General features: G+C 35.2%; 1 protein-coding gene across 18 annotated transcripts in view; it reads left to right on the forward strand.

Moving 5' to 3' along the window:
- The window catches only part of DIAPH3 (diaphanous related formin 3), a 508,438-nt gene that overhangs the window by 225,190 nt on the left and 262,235 nt on the right, over positions 1–21,013 (forward strand). For all 18 annotated transcript variants that reach the window (XR_012010017.1, XR_012010015.1, XR_012010016.1 and 15 more), the window contains 2 exons: positions 10,721–10,816; positions 19,133–19,227. Coding sequence is in view for 14 of the 18 variants with exons in the window: in XM_072782860.1 (XP_072638961.1) it covers positions 10,721–10,816; positions 19,133–19,227 (191 nt within the window). In the remaining 4 variants the exon portion in view is untranslated. The remainder of the gene's footprint in view (positions 1–10,720; positions 10,817–19,132; positions 19,228–21,013) is intronic.

The following is a 21,013-nucleotide window of genomic DNA, read 5'->3' on the forward strand; positions in this document are numbered from 1 at the left end:
ATAATAAGAATAGCGATATTATTTATTAAAACATTTTAAAGACTCAGAATTTTGACATACACCAGAGTCCTCAGTTAATGGGTGTTCCTAGATGTCAAAAATGTTCTTGGTATTTCATTTTGTGTTCTACGTTGGCTTATTGGTTATATGTCTTTTGAACATTAATTTTCACTATCTGACATTTTCATGAAGCACTTAAACCAGAGATAGTTTTTAATTAGTAAGATTGGGTAGTTTACAGTAAGGGATATTTCGGTTCCTGTAAAGATTGTTCTCTGCTATGATGTTAATGCTTCTCTGCTCGAGTGTCAGGTGGCCCAATATAATGTGAAGCAATTGAGTTTAAAGGAGATTTTCTAATAAGATTTAAACTGTTACATTCCTATTAATGAAAAGTTTCTTCCCTTTCCCTTTCACAGAATGGTTCTGTTAAGTACTTTCTTCTTTTTCATAGCACATTTGGTTAGTGTGCTAATAAGCATACGATGTTTTTGTGAGCCCGTCTGGAAGATAACTGGAAAATGATGGTTTTATAAATAGCCTGTAACTTTAAATATGGATATTAGGAGGGAGGTTATCTTAAATTCTAGAGTTTTTATGGGAGTTTGGGGGATTATAAAACATCAGGGGATTTCAGAATCCTGTCTTGGTTCAGCCCTCCTTTTTCCTTAGTAAGATATATCTATAGGGATCCACAACAAAGGAAGATAAAGCACCTTTTATTGTTAACGTGGTTATCTGCAGATACTAAGACCTAAGGCTGTCTCCTTCTCTGGGACCCAATATGGTAGTTTATCCATGTGCCAGCTGCTTATGTGACTGGAGATGGAGGGTTGGTTTCAGTGCTAGAAAATGTCAGGCTCTCCTGCCTGTGCCAGGTCTTCAGAAGGGAAGGAAATAAAGGATGAGAGGGCCACACTCCATGCTGGACCTTTTAAAGTGGAGGAGTAAGAAGAGGGTGGAAAGAGGAGCTAAGATCTGCCTTTCATGTAAAGGACTACCCTTGCTTCCTTGCTTGTCTTCCTTAATGACTGTAGTTGACCAGGCTGACATAGTCTTAGGAATAGGAGAGCTGGGCTGTGACTTTGGAGAAGCTGGGAAAGTGATTAGGTTCTTTGAAACCCTGGATTGCCCAAGAAGCAAACTCCTTGTACAGTTTGGAGAGGTAATCCAGAGGGAGGTACTAGAGGAAGGATTCTTCCATAGCTGTGTTATCTATGCCATCACCTACGCAGTCAAACCCAAATCCATATTAGAGATGCCCTGTGCCATGAATAAGCACCATCTGTGTTTTTGAGCAGCCCTCGGGAAAGACTACATGCATTTTAAATAATCCCAGTTTGATCTGGTTTGAGAATTTGGGGGTCACTTAAGATTTATTGTCTTTTCATTAAAAAAAAAAAAAGAATCCCTTAATCCCTCCATACATTTTTTAAATCAAAAAGAGGTCAGATTCACATTATTAAAAAAGAAAATGGTTTGGAATGCAGCCTTACTTTTCCTCTCGTTTTTCATGGTTAATTAATATAAAATTTTATCGCTTAAAGCACATTTAAGTCTGCAGCTCTGTGGCATTTTATATACTCATATTGTTATAGAACCATCGCCACTGTCCATCTTCAGAACTTTTTCATCTTCTCCTGCTGACACTCTGTATCCATTAAACACCAGCTCCCCATTCCCTTCTCACTCATATAAAGATCATTTTAAAAAACATTTCACTAATCATAGTATACACAAACCCTACTAGTCCTCCCTTAACCACTTCCCTATAGTTGGAAGGTACATGAGAGACCTTTGGGTTGCATTTAGGAAATGTGGTACCCTGGAAGAGAGAGCTGAACAGGAGCCAAGAGTTTTACATGACTATTTAGGATCTGCACAATCCAAGATCTAGCTCGAAGGATGATAATATAGACACCTAAGTATCAAAGGCCCAGATTAAAAAAAATCATCCTGAGTTCCAATGGTTGTGGCATGGAAAAAAAGCATAAGCTAGTTGATTCTAGAAAACAGAGTAGAACTCTAGGTAGACCAGTTGGAGACCAGAATGATCTGGAATATTAGCTGGGAGCACTCTTGATCACAGAGGAATAAAGATTTAATAACTGAGAAATTGGGGAAATGACTTGAATTTTCTATTGAGCTATCAGAGATAGGAACATGATATCAGAGGGACAGAGTGACTGCTTATCAGAACATTATAATGTTCAGTTGAATTGAACAAATACCTGGAAACAAACACTCTAAAGTATTTTTGGATCAGAGAAGCTATGTATACTCCTTTCTAGGGCAATGTTAAGCCCATGATGGAGACAAGTCCATGGTTCTTATGGTAGCATGAGTGGGGTGACAACTTTATTTTTCTAATACTAAAACAAATGTTAATGTGAAATATGCATTGATGCTCCACATTCTGATTAGTTTTTTTCAAAAATACAATATCCTAAAGAATATAAGCATCCTGTCATTGAGTCTAATTAAGATAATAAAATTCTACTTCTTAAACCTGAAATTTTTTCTCATTATTTTGGAATAATGATCATTTTTGTGTCTGATCAGATTTCTTCTATCGAAATTTCGATAATCACTCTGGCCATTTTGATAAAATTCTGTCTTTGCTTTCCCCATCCTCTGATACACCAGGGATGGTCTGCTCACAGTTTAGTACAGCAGTGCTTCTTATCTGTTAGTTAATACAATTTATTGTTACTTTTTCTATTCCCTGGTTGCTTAGCACTGTGTGTACAAATACTAATAAGTTGGCTTATTAAGACTTTCCATTCTCTACAGCATGCTAGATATCCTGAATTACCTGTGTCCTCATTTGGATTTAATCCTCCTTTTAAATTAGGAATGTACACCGAGTTCTCATTCTTTTTATAATAGGTTTCCCCCCTTTAGTACATTCTCTTGTGTATGCATTAGCATGCCATGCATTTACTTTTTGAGTCTTTGCGCTGTAATTTCTTTTAGCAGGGATATATTTTTACTTTCTAATATCAGTTGAGGATATATGGGAGTAGGTTGTACTGGCAAAAACAATAGTTAGTAGAAAAATTATATTTTATGAGTACATGTATTATTCCAGGACTGGGAAGTAGCAACATTCAAGAAGAATTCCTAGGGGGAGTTAGTTACAGTGGGGAGATTTTGAGGATACATAATAATAATAATAATAACCCCTGAGAGATGTTTTTATGAATTGTGATGGGCTGAGAAAGATCATGTGACAATAGGTCTCTTTTTTTGGACTGAATTTTTTTTAATTCTTTCCTGATTCTTTTAGTTTCCTCTCTGACACCTTTTTTGGTCTATTTAATCAAAGGTCATCTCAATTTGTAACTTAATTTAATTATAACATTTAACACTAAGATACACATGATAAATAGACCTAACTGATTTGGTTATTTTTCTCCCCAGTGCCTGGCTTATTAAGTTAAACATTTTGTTGAATATGTGAATTTGAAAGATATTGATCTTGCCTTTGATTTGAGCTCTTGTTTTTCTGTTCTTTCAATTTTGGTTAAGAGGTGTTTACATACAAGGGGACCTAAAGAATGTAGTTCTTTTGGTTTGTGATGCAAATACCTTTAAGATGAGCAAAATTGCTTAATTTCGGTGATTGTGAAGGTCCTTAGAAATCACTTGATTGATTTGTTATTTTATATGGGAATAAAGAAAGGAGGAAACATACTTTTAGGTCAACTATGTAGAGACCATTATAGTTTTGAAGCATAGTTTTCAAGTTTTTTGGCAGACTATATTCTCCTTACCTTAATGATCCTTTTGTATGTGTAGTAATGATTCAAAAATTTTTTTTAAAAAGATATGACTCTAATTAAAGATTTGTAAAATAATGAAATCCTTCTCCTTATCCACGTAAGGTTTGAGTTGTAGAGAAAAGTCCTTGAAGACTATTTTGTGATATCGGTTACTGAAATAGGATGTCATATAAAAAGAAATATGCATTTATTGGCTGCACTTTTGATGATTGCTCTGGTTGAAATAATCTAATCCACAAAATTTTAGTTAGTGTGTTAGCCACTCTTCTTCTTATATCATTCGTAGCCTGGAATTGCCAGGCAGACATCTCTTTGCTAGTAAAATACTCTGATTAGTAATGACAGTCATATATTAATATTTGAATAGAAAGATAGCCTATCTGTTTCTCCTCTGTTTATTTTCTGTGTAGTTAGGTGCATCGTCATTTATTTATGTGCCTAGAAATACTGAAACTGGGTTTGACAGATCAGATATGACTAAAGCTGTTTATACAATTATGGTTTTCAGTACCAAAGCATTTACTTTGACATTTTGCCAAGGGGGTATTGCCAACTTAAAAAGCAATTCATTCCAAGTTTTCACTTTTTTCTATGTATTCCATGTCTTTTACCTTCAAGCTGCCTAAATCTTCTTTGAAGTAATATTCTCCTATCACAGTCATCAGTAGCGATAACTGTCAGAAATCTATTTTCCTTTCCCTGCCATTAGGTTATTCTCAAATTCTGACCCTTGAGATTTCCAGGTATATTCCTTTCACAATGTATTGCTGGATAACTGAACCACATTCAGTTAACCACCATTTGGGGAGAGGTAGTGATGGGTGAAATTAAGATTTCCCTTTGGAACTGTACATTCTTTCCATAGCATTAAATCCTGCTCCTTGTGCTCAAGAAACCAAGCATTGCTCTCCCTCCACCCCCACCCCCAAATCCATTCACCTTGAATGCTGAACATGTTCAGCAAGGGAAAATGCAAAGCTTGAGGAGTTACCTTTCTCTTACATGCTGGGTTGCAGACCACTTTTCTCATATGGATTCCCTGCCTCAGACTCTGCTCTTGCCCGTGGTGTGACTATCAGTACCCATGTCACCCTTTGTGTGGCTGTGGACAAGAAACTCATAAACTCTGTGCGTAAGCTTCCTCATCAGTAGAATGGTTAGACTTCAAGGACAGTTCTTCTAGAATGTAGACCCTACAAAATCCCGATACTCTTTGTTAGCCTTTTAGAACCTCAACAGTTAGAAAGCAAGAAGAAAAACAAGCGTAATTAATGCAAAGAAACTCCAATTTATGGATGTCTTCCTGTCCCTGCCTTTTACCTTATATGAAGATTGTGCTCGGCCTCAGCTGTCATTTCCTAAATGTGTGATATATGTTTGCTTTATTTCTGTAGTTGAGTTGATTTTATTGGCTTCTCTCAGTGTCACAGAGAATGCTTATTTAATCTGGTACACTTCCTTTTATCTTCTCAAGGCTGGTGTAATCTAATGAACAAAGGTAATTTATTGTGAACATCTAACGTGTAAAATTTAATAGCATTTGTGCCAAATGAATGCCAGAAAAAAATTGAAATGTGTAGTATTTTAAAAACATCCTGACATGAGATACATTTAACCAGGAAGCACCAATGAAAATAGAATAAACAATTATTAGTAGCATTCTTCGATTTAGAATATTCATTATGGAAAGAGAAAACTGTGCTATTACCTTTTGTGCCTTAGCTACTAGCTACTCACACATTTAGAATTGCATATTCTAGAATTTTTGCAATGGTGAAATAATGTATGATAGAATATGTTGGATCTTACTTCTGAAAAATGTCACATTTTTAATCAATCTGATTAGAATATAATGGAAAATGAACTGGAATAAACTGCATAACCATGTACCATGGAATTATGATTTTTAATGGAAAATTTAGTATGAAAGCAAAGATTTTGAAAGGAGATTCTTTATATAATTTTGCTGCTATTTTTGAAACTTTGAAAATAGAAAAAGAATAAAGAGAAAATGTAATTAAAAAAGACTTTTTCAGTTCATGGCTCTTGGCAACATAGAAAGTTTTGTCATCTTTGACTTCATTCTGACATAAAACCCTCATAAAATGCGGCATATGCTGTGTTAGTGATCAGAACCATTTTTGAACAGTATTAATCTTCTGTTGGAAAAATGCCGTCTTACACAACATCTCTAGGAAATAAGATTAAACACAGACCTCTAATGGCAAAAAAAAGCTAGATCACAAGTATAGATGGCACTAATAGTCTGACTTTATGATTCAGAGTTTCATCTTGTACTTGAGAAAATTTCGTCTTTTAGAAGTGTATTTTATTTGCCTTAGAAGAAGAGCTCTACCAGTGGATGGGATGAGTCCAAAATGTCCTCTGTCAGCTTGTGAGCTGTAGTTAGGCACTCCAGTTCTTGTCCCTGATTTCCCTGAGCCCATGGAGCCTGAGGGAAGGTTACAGGAAGGTAATGATTGTCCTATCTCCTTCTCACAAGTTCTCCTAGAGGTCCGGTGTCCCCAGGTCATAGATAAGGGATGTAAGCCACAGTGAGTTAAGTAGTAGGGCTTGGGATGGAGGACTTGATTGGAGATGCCAAGCTCGAGTTGCCTGCAGGACCCTGCACTCTGTTCTGACTAGTATCTCACAGAAATGACATCACCATGGGTAAATGAAATAGGATTTTGTATGTGAACTTCATTTCCACTAAACATCTTCATTTGCTCTTATTCCTCTTGAATGCATTTTCAATGTTGCTGCAACATTTGGATCCTGCTTTATCAGGACCTTTGCATAAACATTTCTGTTGGTATTACACTGATTTAAGGCAATCTATTACCTAGCTTCATTTTTTTTTTCAATCTAACTTTTTATTAGTTTTCCATGTTGAAGCCAAATCAGTCTATTTGGCTAATAAATTATCTGATTTCTAGGGTGTGTGTGTGTGTGTGTGTGTGTGTGTGTGTGTTAATCCTCTTGTCTTTCACAGAAAACTTTACTGCTGCTTATCCCTTTGTCTATATTCTTACTATTTGAAAACATGTTGTTGTTTTTTTTTTTAAAGACTTTATGTGCTACTTGAGAGAACAAGTGAGAGAGAGCATGAACAGTGGGGAGAGGGAGAAGCAGGCTCCCCACTGAGCAGGGAGCCCAATGTGTGGCTCCATCCCAGGATTCTAGGATCATGACCTGCACCAAAGGCAGATGCTTAACCTACTGAGCCACCCAGGTTCCCCTCTGCTCACTATTTCAGTTACATCTTTTCCCAACCATCCTTTGACTATATGGTAATAGGGAAGAGAGGAGAAAATGTAAATATTGTACTATGGGCATGCTGATACATTAAACTCAGTAAACCTCTAATTTGTTACATCTATGAAAAGGCAGAGAATTAGTTAAAACTGTGTCAGCCTCTGATTTGAAGGTTGAAGTGGTCAAAATCACTTGGTCACCACCCCACTCCCTTTTTAATGTGACACCTAATATATTTGAAAGCTAGTGGAAAGGATTTGGAGAGAAAGTCTTGTGATTGCTCTTTTATCAGATTCATTCCCTGAAGTTACTTGCCCAAAGCATTCATTTTCTCATCATGATCATGAGGAGAGCAGTAGTATGACTAGTGATGAAAATTATGTGACCGGTGCAACCAAATGTGTTCAGTGGAATGCCTAGGAGATGGTCAGAGCATGTGGCTTAAAATTAAAGGTTACTAAGTTTCTTTGACTTTTTTCTTTAGACAGGCTGGAACATATTTCAGAATGTCAGAGGATATTGGTATTGAGAAATGAACTGATTAAAAAAAGACTCTGGCCTTTTTTTAAAATTATTTCTTCGCAGATAAAGATAAGAAAAATATACGTTTTCTGAAAAAAGTAGAGAATTGCCTTTCTCCTTTGGTCTGCAGATTCATACATAAAAACATACACCCTACAGCTATTTATTGAATACCTGCCATGTATGTTCCAGGCCTTACTCTGGGATACTAAGATATAATGATGAACAAAGTTTCTTTATTTAAGAGCCTTATTTCATAGTGGAGGGAGAAAGATAAATGTCATGTTTAAAGTATATGAAGAGTAGGTGCTTTGGAGGAGCAAAAGGGGCAGAATGATGGTGTTAGGGGATACTGAGTGGGGGGTGCTATTCCATGTAAGGCAGTAAAGGAAAACTCTTCCGTTAATGTTGAATAGTATTCTTTGCCCTTTGGTGAAGAGACTGCAGTTGATCAAACCAGGAAGTGGGAGATGTGTTAGAAGGAGTTGTGATGCAGGTGGGAAAGGATGGTAAGCACGAGCAGAGAAAAAGTAGTAGCCAGGGAAATGGTGAGGAATGCTTAGCTTAGGTATCATTTTGGAGTTAGAATTGCCTGGATTGAGTGATGGATTGGATATGATTTTGAGGGAAATAGTAGAAAACAGGAGGACTTCAAGCTGAGTTCAGCAGTTGCAACAAGAGCATCCCTGTTTTTTTAAATTAATTGATTTTTTTATTATTTTTGAGATGAGGAAAACTGCTGGAAGAGCAGGTATGGAGGGGTTGTATGTGTCTGGTTTTGGACAATTTAAATTGAAGATTCCCATTAGACATCCAAGTAGAGATGCCGAGAGTAGGCCCTTGGGTATTCAATCTGGAATTCAGGAGACACATGTGGCTAGGATTCTACTTTTGGGAGTCAGACCTTCTTTTCATCCCAGTGGCTCCTGTTCCAGATGAGGGCACCATTTATTCTCCTTTGAGTTTTTAGGACTCCCTCTGTCTTGGCCTTCTACTGTTTTACTTTTGCTACTCTTTCAATTCACTTCGAAGAGCCTGAGTTTTTTCTAAAATGCAACTTTTGTGATGTCTGTCACATACTTAAACCTCCGTGGCTCCTCATTGCTTAGAGGATAAAATCCAGACTTCTTAACCTAGCTTAGAAGGTCTTGCATGATGCGGCACCTGCTTAGTTTCTGGTGTCGTTTACTTGCACTCAATATTCTCTGCTCTTACTATTCTCACTTCTTTCTGTGCCCATCAAGTTCTTAGATCTTTAGACCTTCAAACACTGTCTTTCTGTTATCTGATCCATCCTCCTACCACCCCAAACCCTTCTCTCCTGCCTAACTCCTTTTCTCTTTTAAGCTTTTGATTAGGTATCACTTATTACATGAAGACACTGTCTCATAAGTATGGGTTATGGAGTTCTTTATTTACTGTGGTTCTTATCAAAACATTGGAGACTTATCTATATATTGTAGTTGACATTTGCTTTGCGTTCACCGTTGTTGGTCTTTAAATTCTGTTGGGCTAGGATGTCTCTCTTTTGACTAGTATTATGTCTATATCGCCTAGCACAGTCCCTTTTAATTGGTGCTTAAAACTCATTTGAATGAGAGAATAAGTAAAGTTGCTGATTATAAGACACATATGCAAAATTCAACAAAGTTTCTACATTCTAGCAGTAACTAGTTACAAAGTATAGTGGGGAAGGGTAGAATTAACCAGTCTCTCTGCCCCCCATCCCCATACTTAAGAGTATAATTTAGATATACTTAGGACACCTAACTCTAACAATGTGCAGGTTGCCTACAAAGAACACTGTGCTAATCTGAATAACTGTAAACACATGTCATGTTGATGGCTGGGAATTTTGAATATTGTCAACATATCAAATCTCCTTGAATCTATTTACAAATGCCTCATGAGTCAAATACAATTCAAATGGATTTTATTTTTGGAACTTTTGAATCACTCTAAGGTTTGCATGGAAAAATACATGAGAAAAAGAAAATTTAGAAAGGGAAGCAAAAATAATTTGAACATACAATTAAGATACATCATGCAAGGCTTAAGACAAAATGATAGCGGCACAGGAACAGTACTTAGAATAATGGAACAGAATTAGAAGCCCAGAAAAACAATTAAGGATAAAAGTGTAATATAAAATCAGCTGGGAAAGAGGACTATTAATAAAATGGTAGAGGTAATTAGTTAATAAATATTTTGAAAAATTTAAAAGTTGATCCCTGTCTCACACTATGTACCAAAACGTGATTATGATGGTCTTTTTTTTGACATAATGTAATTATATTGTGCCATCTTATATATATGAAGATGCTTTTGGAAGCTATTTCCCCTAATATTAGTGATTTATTTGTACATATGTAACTAAACACTTTGCTCCATTATTCTTTATTATCAAGATCCTATTTTTATAAGATGAATGGCTTTGACCACAGCTGCTATCCATGGACACAAAGGAGAGGGAAGATGATAGGATCACTATTGGTTCCAGCTCTTAACCTTGACTATCATATACTTTGCTGTAAGGACACGTCATACATAGATTGTTGTTTAGCATGATACATTTATTCTCTTATTTTTTACTAAGGATAGGGAGGTTAGATACATCTGTTGATTTTAAAACTCTCAGATACAATAAGCTAAGTATCAAATTTTGACTGTTTTCAAAGATTTGGATAACAGATTATAAACCACCTACTCTGCCAGTTTATTAGGAACTATATTTTTAAATAAGCATGGTATATCAGACATAAAATAGCCATGTGTATATGTTTGCTTAGCCCTCTTAGAGCTAACTTCTTAACCTACCCTAAGTGTAAATATATTCGTTTATGTAATCATACATAATTGAGTCCTGTATACTGCTCAAATGTGCTAAGTGTACTCATTCTTAGACCCAATGGTATTGGTTTCTATAATGAACATCGGTTTTGTTTTTCCTGTTTGACTTTCAAGTATTTACTCTTAGTTTTTCTAGCATAAAACCACCAGTGCCTATTTGAAACAGTTTAGGTCTTGAGATATCTATTCTTTTTATAACTATGTTTAAAAGAATTCTAGCTTTTTAGATTCTTTGATAATAGTTAACGACCTGTCCTTTTACTGCTGAATGTTTTACTGACATGGATCTATCCTTGGTTTTACAGAGAGAAGAGAAGAAGAAGATTTTGAAGAAAAGAAAGCTATTAAGAAAAAAATTAAAGAGCTTAAATTTTTAGATTCTAAAATTGCCCAGAATCTTTGTACGTATGAAACTTCAGTACTATTACATTAGCAAAACACTGGAGGTGGTTCCTATAAATTATTTGATTTTCTTTATGACTTGTTTTTCGTTATTTTAATATTTTATTATTTGCATAACAACTTCAAAGATAATTCTTTTCCTTTAGGCAATCTATGGGTTAAATTCTTCAAAAAAATTAATGCATTTTAGAAAATAAAATTGCAAAAAAAATAAAATAAAATTGCTAAGGAAAGTGTTTAAAATGAAAATAAGTCTATAACTTACCCTTTGTCTAAGTATATAAATAATGAGTTAAGAAATTTAGGTGATAACATCATATTTTAAAAAATGGTAGTGGATTATTTCTTTTATACCTCTGAATCTCTATTATTTTTGATACTTGATCACACACAAAAGAGGTTGGAATATTAATGGAAATTAGGATGATGAGTAAAATGAATTCCATTATCCCATCTGAGCAGTTCAAAGCCTTTCCTCAGAAGTAATGACTGGAAATATTTTAGATTTAATTACTGTTAGAGGAGCTAAATACTTAGTGTTGAATTGTCTCCCTGACTGAATTACTCTGGGAAAAGAGGGCAAAGAGTTTTGCTTCTAACTCATTTCCAACTGCAACTTAAATGCATCAAAGATAGTTTGCTTGGAACTGAGATAATACCATATGTATGTATTACTTTCTAAATTTGTGAGAGGAATATAATGTCGAGAATTTAGAGGCATGGAAAGTTAACATGGCTCTTTAGTCTGCCTTTCAATTATTACATGCCTCAAGAGAGCTTTAGCAAGTATTGGGAACAAAATTCTTTGGTAAGAGGATAAAGATCCATGCTATCAATGGAAGAAGGAATTATGCTGGGGTCAGTAAGTATAAAAGACAGAGCTGGGGATCCCTGGATGGCTCAGCGGTTTAGTGCCTGTCTTCGGCCCAGGGCATGCTCCTGGAGTCCCAGGATCGAGTCCCGCATCGTGCTCCTTGCGTGAAGCCTACTTCTCTCTCTGCTTCTCTCTCTCTCTGTCTCTCTCTCTGTCTCTCATGAATAAATAAATAAAATCTTAAAAAAAAAAAAAAAGAGCTGACACTCCTATGGAAGTTTTGAGACCTCCTTCCTTTCATGCTTACTATGACAGAGGACCACCCCTTTTTTGCAGTCTGGATATGCCAAGATCCCCATGGATAGTGTGTAAACAACGATGTGCTTGGCCAATATACTACTCTATTATTTCTGGGTAAAAGTTGATTGCACATCCTCTACATTCTTGAAATTAGAAGTCGCCATGTGACTTGTTTAGGCCAAGGACAGCGTAGGTGGAGATGAGGTACCTTTTGCGTGGAAGCATTTATTGCTGGTGTGAGAAACTCCAGTGCTCTTTCCCTTGCACGCAGAATGGCAGTCAAAATGGTGTCCATCACCGTGATGTGAAGATAGTATCAGAGCTCTTTCTGTTGTGTAATAGACATGTAGTCTGAATTAGAAATGATTTGTATATTGTATATGTACGTGTACATGCTTAGACTACTGAGATTTGGGGGACTGTTACATGATATAGATAGTTTCAGGGAATTTTCCCTTTAAAGAAATGTTGACTTCAAAGCATTATTAACATAGATAACGTCTAAAAGTTCTGTTCTCTGTGATCTGAAAGAGTTTTTCTTGAAAAGTGTCCATGACTTGCATTACTGATTCCTAGGCTTAACTCTAAACAGCCTGGTTAAGGTCCTGAAGAAATCAATCTATTCTCTCTTTCTCTCTTTCTCCTTCTCTCTTTCTCTCTTTCTCTCTTCTTTTTCTTTTTTCTTTTCTTTTCCTTTCTTTTTTTTCTCTCTCTTTCTCCTTTCCTTTCTTTCCTTTTCTTTCTTTCCTTTCTTCTTTCAAGATTTTATTCATTTGAGAAAGCAAGAGTGCACGCACATGAGCAGGGAGGAAGGGCAGAGGAAGAGGGACAAGCCAGACTCTTGCTGAGCAGACACCTGGACTCAGGGCTTGATCCCAGGACCCTGAGATCATGACCTGAACTGAAGGCAGACCCTTAATCAACTGAGCCATGCGGGTACCCCCAAGAAATACCATTTTTAACAGAATTCTTTTCAGATGGATCAGCCATAATAGGTTAGCATAAATAACGATCTCAAAGTTGAATAATTGACGTTGATATTATTTATGTGACAAAACATGTGCTAAATGGGATTTGAAATTTAATTGTAATGGCTAATAATTATTGATTACCTTTTTGTTCTAGTTCTATGTTTGGCCCTTTAATCTTTATTACAAGCCTATCACATAGGTGGTAGCATTGATATTATGGGTAGGTATAGCAGTTCAGTGACTTGAATAAGGTTGCTTATTTTGAAAATGGTCAGTAGGAATACAGTATGCTATTCCTGTTTGGAAATAACAAATAATATTATAAAGAGGATATTGTTTGTCTTTTTCTTTTAGCTAGAGGATATATATTCATTTATTTGTTAAACATGTTTTAAAGTATAAGACCGAACAGTCTAGAATTTATACCATGTCATATTATGATGTAATCCATTTCTGGATTCTTCTTGCCCTCTTTGGTTGTAGCGAGTATTATGACTTAAGCTTTAAGAAGCTTTAGCAACCTATAATCTTGACCGTAATTATAGTCTGATTCACAGCTGGTTTTTGTCTGTGAAATTCAGTCTTTTGAGATACTGGATTCTGAAAAGAGTCTTGTGGTAGTGCCAAGACACTCTGTTGTCACTTAGAAACCTGAGATACTTTCTCTGAGATTTCTCTTAACTGAAATATTTGATAGAATTTTGGGGAAAGGATCTAAAATCTACTCCTTTGTTTACCTATTTATTCAAGGGTGTATTAGGTTCTCCCATATTTGAGTTCATAATTGGTTTGGCAGAGACCCTCGGCTGAGCATAAAAGGTACAGTTCCAGCCACTCTAGGCTTGAGAGATGTCTTAGGAGTTTTACAAAGTTCATATGCGGGAACCCTGGGTGGCGCAGCGGGTTTAGTGCCTGCCTTTGACCCAGGGCGCGATCCTGGAGATCCAGGATCGAATCCCACGTCGGGCTCCCGGTGCATGGAGCCTGCTTCTCCCTCTGCCTATGTCTCTGCCTCTCTCTCTCTCTCTCTCTCTCTCTCTCTCTCTCTGTGACTATCATAAATAATAAATAAAAAAAAATAAAGTTCAAAGTTCATATGCTTTACCAGATTTTTGGAGTATTAGAGCTATAAAGGGAAGAACCCTGGAATCTATGAATTAATGTAAAGGTTTAAATATTTATAAGTTCCCTTGAAGAAAACATGTGTGACTGGTTCCAAAATCTGCACACTTTACACTTCTTCACTGAACTCAAAGCTCCCCACTGGGATCTATATAATCACATTTTGAAGGATAAGATGCATGTTAGTAAAAATATTCACTTTAATGGGTCTTTTGGAGGCTTTAAATGAGTATCTCATTCTCAGTAACTTTTAATTTGTTTTTTAAAGGTCTAGGCTTGCCTTCTGAATTGTGTGTTATGCATTAGGCCATTTTCAACTATTCTGTCACTTTTTTTGCCCTTAGAGCAACTGTTTTCCTAAAACCTTATTCATAAGCGATAAAAACAACATAGTTAAAAAAACACAACAATAACATAGTTTAGTCTTTGTAAATATTGGTATTTGATGTACATGTTATTTTAACTATATAATCATTAATACCTGAAAGCAATGGATGAATTGCAAATATAGAAGAAAGTAAAGGAATAAATGATGTCCATTTGCAAAATAAACTCTTCTAAAACATTTCATTTTTTTATATGTTATTATATTGATTATGCAAGTTGTGTAGTTTTGTTTATTCCTATGGTTTGTATACTTCAAAAGTGTGTGACATCATAGAAGGTTTTTATCTGTAATTTTTTTTTATCTCCAAGATCATTTTCACTTCGGGCACCAGTTGCAAGTTTGGGGGTCCCCAAGGCCACTCTTAAGTATGATAATTTGTTACAAGATTTCCCAGAACTGACAGAAAGCTATTTGACTCACACTTACATGGTACAGATTAAAATCAGTCAAGTAAAGAGGTACATGGAGCAGAGTTTAGGAGAATTCTGAGGGTGGAGTTTTCAGCCATGGAGAGCTCTAGCTTCTCCCAGCAATGATGCATAATAATACTCACAGATTATTGCCAACCAGGGAGGCTCACTTAAGCCCTGGTGTCCAGCATTTTTACTAGGTCTTGGTTATATGACCTGAGTTTTCAGACCCTCGAGTGGTAAGGCTAATACTGTGACCCAAAGCCCCCACCATAGGTCACATTATTAGTGTAGACTGTCTGGTGTAACCTGGTATCTCCAGTAAATAGAGACACTCTCATCACACAGGACATCCCCGGGGCTTTTGAGAATAGCTCACAGGAACCGGACCTCACTCGAGCAAGCTGAATCCTTTACCACACAGTCAGTGTCACCTTTTTCCACCCCATGTGTTCTGTTTTCATATTATTCTTTTAAAATTATTTTAATTGCATTGTTATGGCATATTATACAGGAGTGAATATATACAATGCATGCTACAGTTTAATCTAAATCAAACACCTACAGCTAAAGAAATAGAACGTGACTCCTACTTTAGAGACTTAATAGGACCTTTTCCAATTTTATCTCCCTTACTATGTGAAGTATCATTATCTTAAATCTTGGTTTAAGTATTTCTTTTCTTTATAGTTTTACCAACCATGTACATATTCTTAAGTAAGTTGTTTGGTTTGGGCTGACTTCGAATTGTATATGAATAAAATTATAGCATATTAATGCCTCTAACTGTAGTATATTCATTTTTATTGTGGTTATAATACCGTGTCTTTGAATGCTATACTCTATTCATTTACTCCTTCGTTGACTCTTGGGTTGTTTCCAGCTTTGGTGGTACTAAGGCAGGATGTGGCAAACTATAGTCCACATGCTAAATTTTGCCCTTGCCTGTTTGTTGAAACACAGTCTTTTGGAACTTAGCCAGGACATTTATTCATATATTATCTATGGATGCTTCTGTGCTATGCTAGCAAAGTTGACTCGTTGTGATAGAGACTGTATGGCTTACAAAACCTAAAATATTATGTAGCTGTAACAGAAAAAATTAGGTGACTATTGCTCTAAGTTTATACTGTTCTGTGTTTGTACAAATTTATTCCTCGACAATCACTGCTTGAATATTCCTGCTTCCCTGCCTTACCAGTGCCATGTGTTTTACAAGGATCTAGTGTGGCTTTAAAAAAATTTTCCTTGTGATTTGTTGAGCATTCTTATTGTGATGATTTGTGTGTCTCTCTGTAATTCTAGAAAATTCTAACATTTTCTCTTCAAATCAGATTTCTTTCAACTGTGTTCTTTTTGTGATTGCCTGTTGCAACGCCAAGTTGACATTTTTAAGGTACCTTTATTCCTCTTCTAGGTCTCTTCACTTAGTATTTTCCCATCTCTTTATAATTTGTGTTTTGGATCACTTCTTTGCCTATGTCTTTGATGTTCTCAGTTTTCTCTTTATCTGATGTCTGATCCATATGTTGTTTTTAATGTCAGTAGTTTAATATATATATATTCACATATATGTGTATATATATATATATGCATATAATTTTTTCCAAGTTTTTTTCCTCCCTCAAATCTTGTTTCTTCTTAATAATCTTTTTCTTCCTTTCTTGGCCATTATTTCAAACTTTCATTTTTTAAAATATTTTTTTCTCCCAGGATTTCTGTTTTCCTTCCTTTCAGGGCAGCTCAGTAATTCATTTAAGATATATACACACACGTGCATGCACATATGTATGTTTTTTAGGTGTTTCAAGGTTTTATTTTTTTATTCTTGAAGTATAGTTGATGCACAATATTAAAATTAGTTTCAGTTGTACGAGAGAGTGATTTGGGAGCTCTATACTTTTTGCTGTACTGAGGGTATTTCTTGATTAAGATAAAAAATATCCTTTCAGGATGGAGGAGATATTTCAAGAGCTTTTCTCTTCCATAATAACTAAAATATATAAAAGTATAATTTTTTTCTCTCAATGACTATATTATGCTTCAGAGTAACTTTATCCTTTGATCTTTGTATTTAATGTTGTAATCCTTTCTATATTTCTGTGTTGTATCCACAGACTAGGTTTCTTGAGTGAAATTTATTGCTTCCTAAAGGGAATTAATAATTTCAGAGTTTCTGCTTAATCTTAGGAAATTTGCAATTCAGGTGTATTTTAACAATTGCCTTTTCAATTTGCCTACTCCTAAGGTTTAACATATTATTACTTTTTTTTTCCTTTGGTCTTTTTTTTTTTTTCTTAATCTTTTAATTAAGTTTATATATATTTTGCTCATTTTTATTTTTAGATCCCTGGGTATTCTAAATGAAGGAAAAACAAATGCTTTCGATCTTAAGGCAGGTTTATCTACTCAGCTTCCTTGCTTTTTAAATGTTTTGGTGCTTTGATGGTGTTTCCCTTTTATGGTATCAGATATCAATCTTTTCACAGATTTTCCATCAACTTATACGATTAAGATGTTCTCCTACCGGGGCAACCCCGGTGGCTCAGCGGTTTGGCGCCGCCTTCAGCCCAGGGCTTGATCCTGTAGACCCGGGATTGAGTCCCATGTCAGGCTCCCTGGATGGAGCCTGCTTCTCCCTCTGCATATGTCTCTGCCTCTCTCTCTCCCTCTCTCTCTCTCTCTCTCTCTCTCTGTCTCTCGTGGATAAATAAAATCTTTAGAAAAAAAAAAAGATGTTCTCTTACCATACCGGAGCCAATTTGGCACGTTAAATTTCTTTTAGTATTCATTTGTGTTAATATTTACATTTAATTCTACAATCATATGCAACTTGTTTTGTACATGATATACAGATTTAGATTTCTTGTCCCATCAATTGTTTATTGATGATTTCTTTGAGATCATATAGTTAATATATTTTTGTACTTTTTTCATTGTCTTCTATAGGGTTATCCTGTTATAATTTCATTAATCTCTGTTGCATTAATAATTATGTCATTTATTCTATCTTGTTGGGATACTGCGGATTATACCGATCCATAATTTCTAGTACCATTATCTCATATTTATGACTGAGTTCAGAAATGTGTCAATGAAGCTGGTGATGAGAATACAAATGGTACCCTTGTTGCTTATCTGTAGATGATCCATGGTATCCTCAGGTCCTACAGCCTTTAGGAAAGAAGTAGATCATATTTTCTCAATCTTATAAAAAAAATACTGTCCTTCTATGAAAATACCTACAGACAAAATGACCTAAGTTCAGCATATAAAATAAATTAGTGGCAAATTCTGAGTATGTTCAGGAAGTGACATAACGCCACTGAAGAAGAGATAGAATAGTAGAGTAAGGTAGGAAACAGCAAAAGCGTTACATCTAATACTGTGAAAATACACATTTACCTCAGTAGAGCTTTTGAGATCATTGTGTTTTAATATTAGATATATGAGGTATTTAAAAAATGTAAATAATGTTGAAACTCTTAGTAATAACATATTATCCATTTGGGTAGTTATCCAGGACAATTTATCTTCTAGTATTGGATATTCAAACTTTAATTACAAGCAAAAGCTATTTTTCTGGCATATTGTCTAATATTTTTATTTTTTATTATTATTTTTTAAAGATTTTATTCATGAGAGAGAGAAAGAGACAGAGAGAGAGAGGCAGAGACACAGGCAGAGGGAGAAGCAGGCTCCATGCAGGTAGCCTGATGTGGGACTCGATCCCAGGACTCCAGGATCATATCCTGAGCTGAAGATGGCGCTAAACCGCCAAGCCACCCTGGTTGCCCTAATATTTTTAAATGGGGAAATGCTACTATAATTTGCAGTAGTATTAATGCACTACTTATCAGTTTTCCTAAAATATTTTTTGTTAACTACTTAGTAGGGCTAGAAGATATTATACAAGCTAATAACACATGTTTAGACAAACATTACATGTTTGTACATATTGCTGTACATATTGCTGTTTCATTGCTCTTTTTATTACAATGTGATATTTTTATGGCATACCAAGTATATTTCAGGGTTTTTTTAATCACATATAAGTTGGCACCATTCCATGATAGGCTAATAATGAAGTATTAAAAATCAACCTTGGAACCAACATAATAATATAGGACCATTGCTTAAATACTAGTTCTAAAGCCACAATAGAAAATGCGCTAATGAACGTTTCTCCCATAGTAATTATATATAATGTTTAAAGTCTCTCATTTTATGAATTGTTTTTTATTTTATATATAGAACTACATCTCAGATTCTTCTCTTACTCATTATGAACCTCTCTTTTCTCCTTTTAGCCATCTTCCTGAGCTCTTTTCGGGTGCCATATGAGGAAATCAAAACGATGATATTGGAAGTGGATGAAACACAGTTGGCAGAGTCTATGATTCAGGTAAACAAACTGGCAGAGAGCTTAAATTCCAATATTTCATCACAAGCTTCTCATTAAATAGAAATCTGTAAGTGAAGCAAAATTCTTAAACCAAATCATTCAACTGGAAAATCATTGCTGCATAATTAGTTTTAGCATAACTTCTGCTTTGCCAGGAGATAAAACTTTGCATCTTCTCTTAACTGCAAACCAAATATAATGCTATCAAAATAATTGCATTTCAATTATTTTAAATGACTGTTCTGAAAGGCAAATTGTTTAATTTTACATATATGTTTTTGTTTTGGTTACAGTTAAAATTAGTAATATGTTAATTAAAATTTATTTGTATAAATCTTTTAGAATATGTTTTTCTTTGACTTTTGTCTTATAAAGCTCTATTTTGATTTGGTCTAGAAGATAGAGGGAGTGTTCTCTTTATTTAAAAGTTACCTTTATTTAAACAACCCTTCCTCGAGTCATTTATGTTTGTAGGAGTGCTAGAAGCTGTAAGCATAGCATTCTGAATTCATTCAGGAGGCTGCGAGATTTTTTTAATGGCTTTTACCCAGAGTGGCATATAAGGAATACTAGTATGGTGCCAGAGTTACTTCCTGAATTCCACATAAGGCATCAATGCATATCTTGATAAAATATAAAATCAGAGTATCAAACCACAAATTATATAGTGAGAGAATAATATGTTGACTGTCTTTCATTTTTATAATGTATGGTAGTTAGAAAAATAATTTTTTTAGCAATAAAAAGAAACCAGAGATTATTAGTGTCAACATATGTTTAAAATTATTTTAGATATTTAATCCATCAGTAGATGGTACCTTGAGCAGTTTTTGGTTTTGCCTCTCCTACCTTGTCTTCTGAATGTGGTTGTAATGTAATTCCAGTAGGATTTTTTGCTGTGAATCAATGGGACTCCCAAACACCTGATCCAGTAACTCTTAAAACCTTTATTCTCTAGCACTTTCTTGTTATGAGATCTTTGTCTTTGTTACTGTTGGATTGTAAATGTGCCTTGTTGTTGGGAGTAGATTTCAAGTTCCTTAAAGAACATTTTTCTCCTTAATACATGTTTGTATTTTTTCTAGTGCATTTGTTGAATATTTACAGAGTAGCTTTTAACTTGATTACATGAATGTGTTGGATGTTCATTTGGATTTTGTTGTGTAGAGATGGGGAAAAATGTGGATTTTTAAAATTCATGTCCAAAGATCATCCAGGTCCATACAGTTTCTTAATATATTAGTTTTCTATTGCAGCTGTAATAATTTACCACAACTCTAGTAGTTTAAAATAACACATTTCTACTGAACAGAAATCTGACACGTGTCTTACCATGCTAAAGTCAGGTGTTGGCAGGCTTGCGTTCCTTTCTGTAGAATTTAGGGGGGAAAGATCCTTTTCTTTGTCTCTCCTGGTTCTTCATGGATGCTCACATTCCTTGGTTTGGGACAACTTTTCTTCAACTCTGGAGCAGTGCTGCCTCCCTCTTCTTTTTACTATAGTCACATCTCCTTCTCGCTCCATTATTCTGCCCCTCTCTTCCACTTTTAAGAACCATTGTGGTTCAGATAATCCAGGAAAATTTTCCTATTTGAAGGTCAGCTGATAATAACCTTGATTCCCTTTGCTATGTAACTTAATATTTCCACAGATTCTTGGGATTAAGTGTGAACACCTTGGGGCGGGGGAATGTGGTTCAGGTTGTCATTCTGCCTACCACATCTACTAAATATAAAACTGGTTTTAGAAATTTAAAATCTAAAGACTTGGTTTGGGTATTTATATA

The sequence above is a fragment of the Canis lupus genome, chromosome 17 (genome assembly GCF_048164855.1).
Source record: "Canis lupus baileyi chromosome 17, mCanLup2.hap1, whole genome shotgun sequence".
Lineage (NCBI taxonomy): Eukaryota > Metazoa > Chordata > Mammalia > Carnivora > Canidae > Canis > Canis lupus.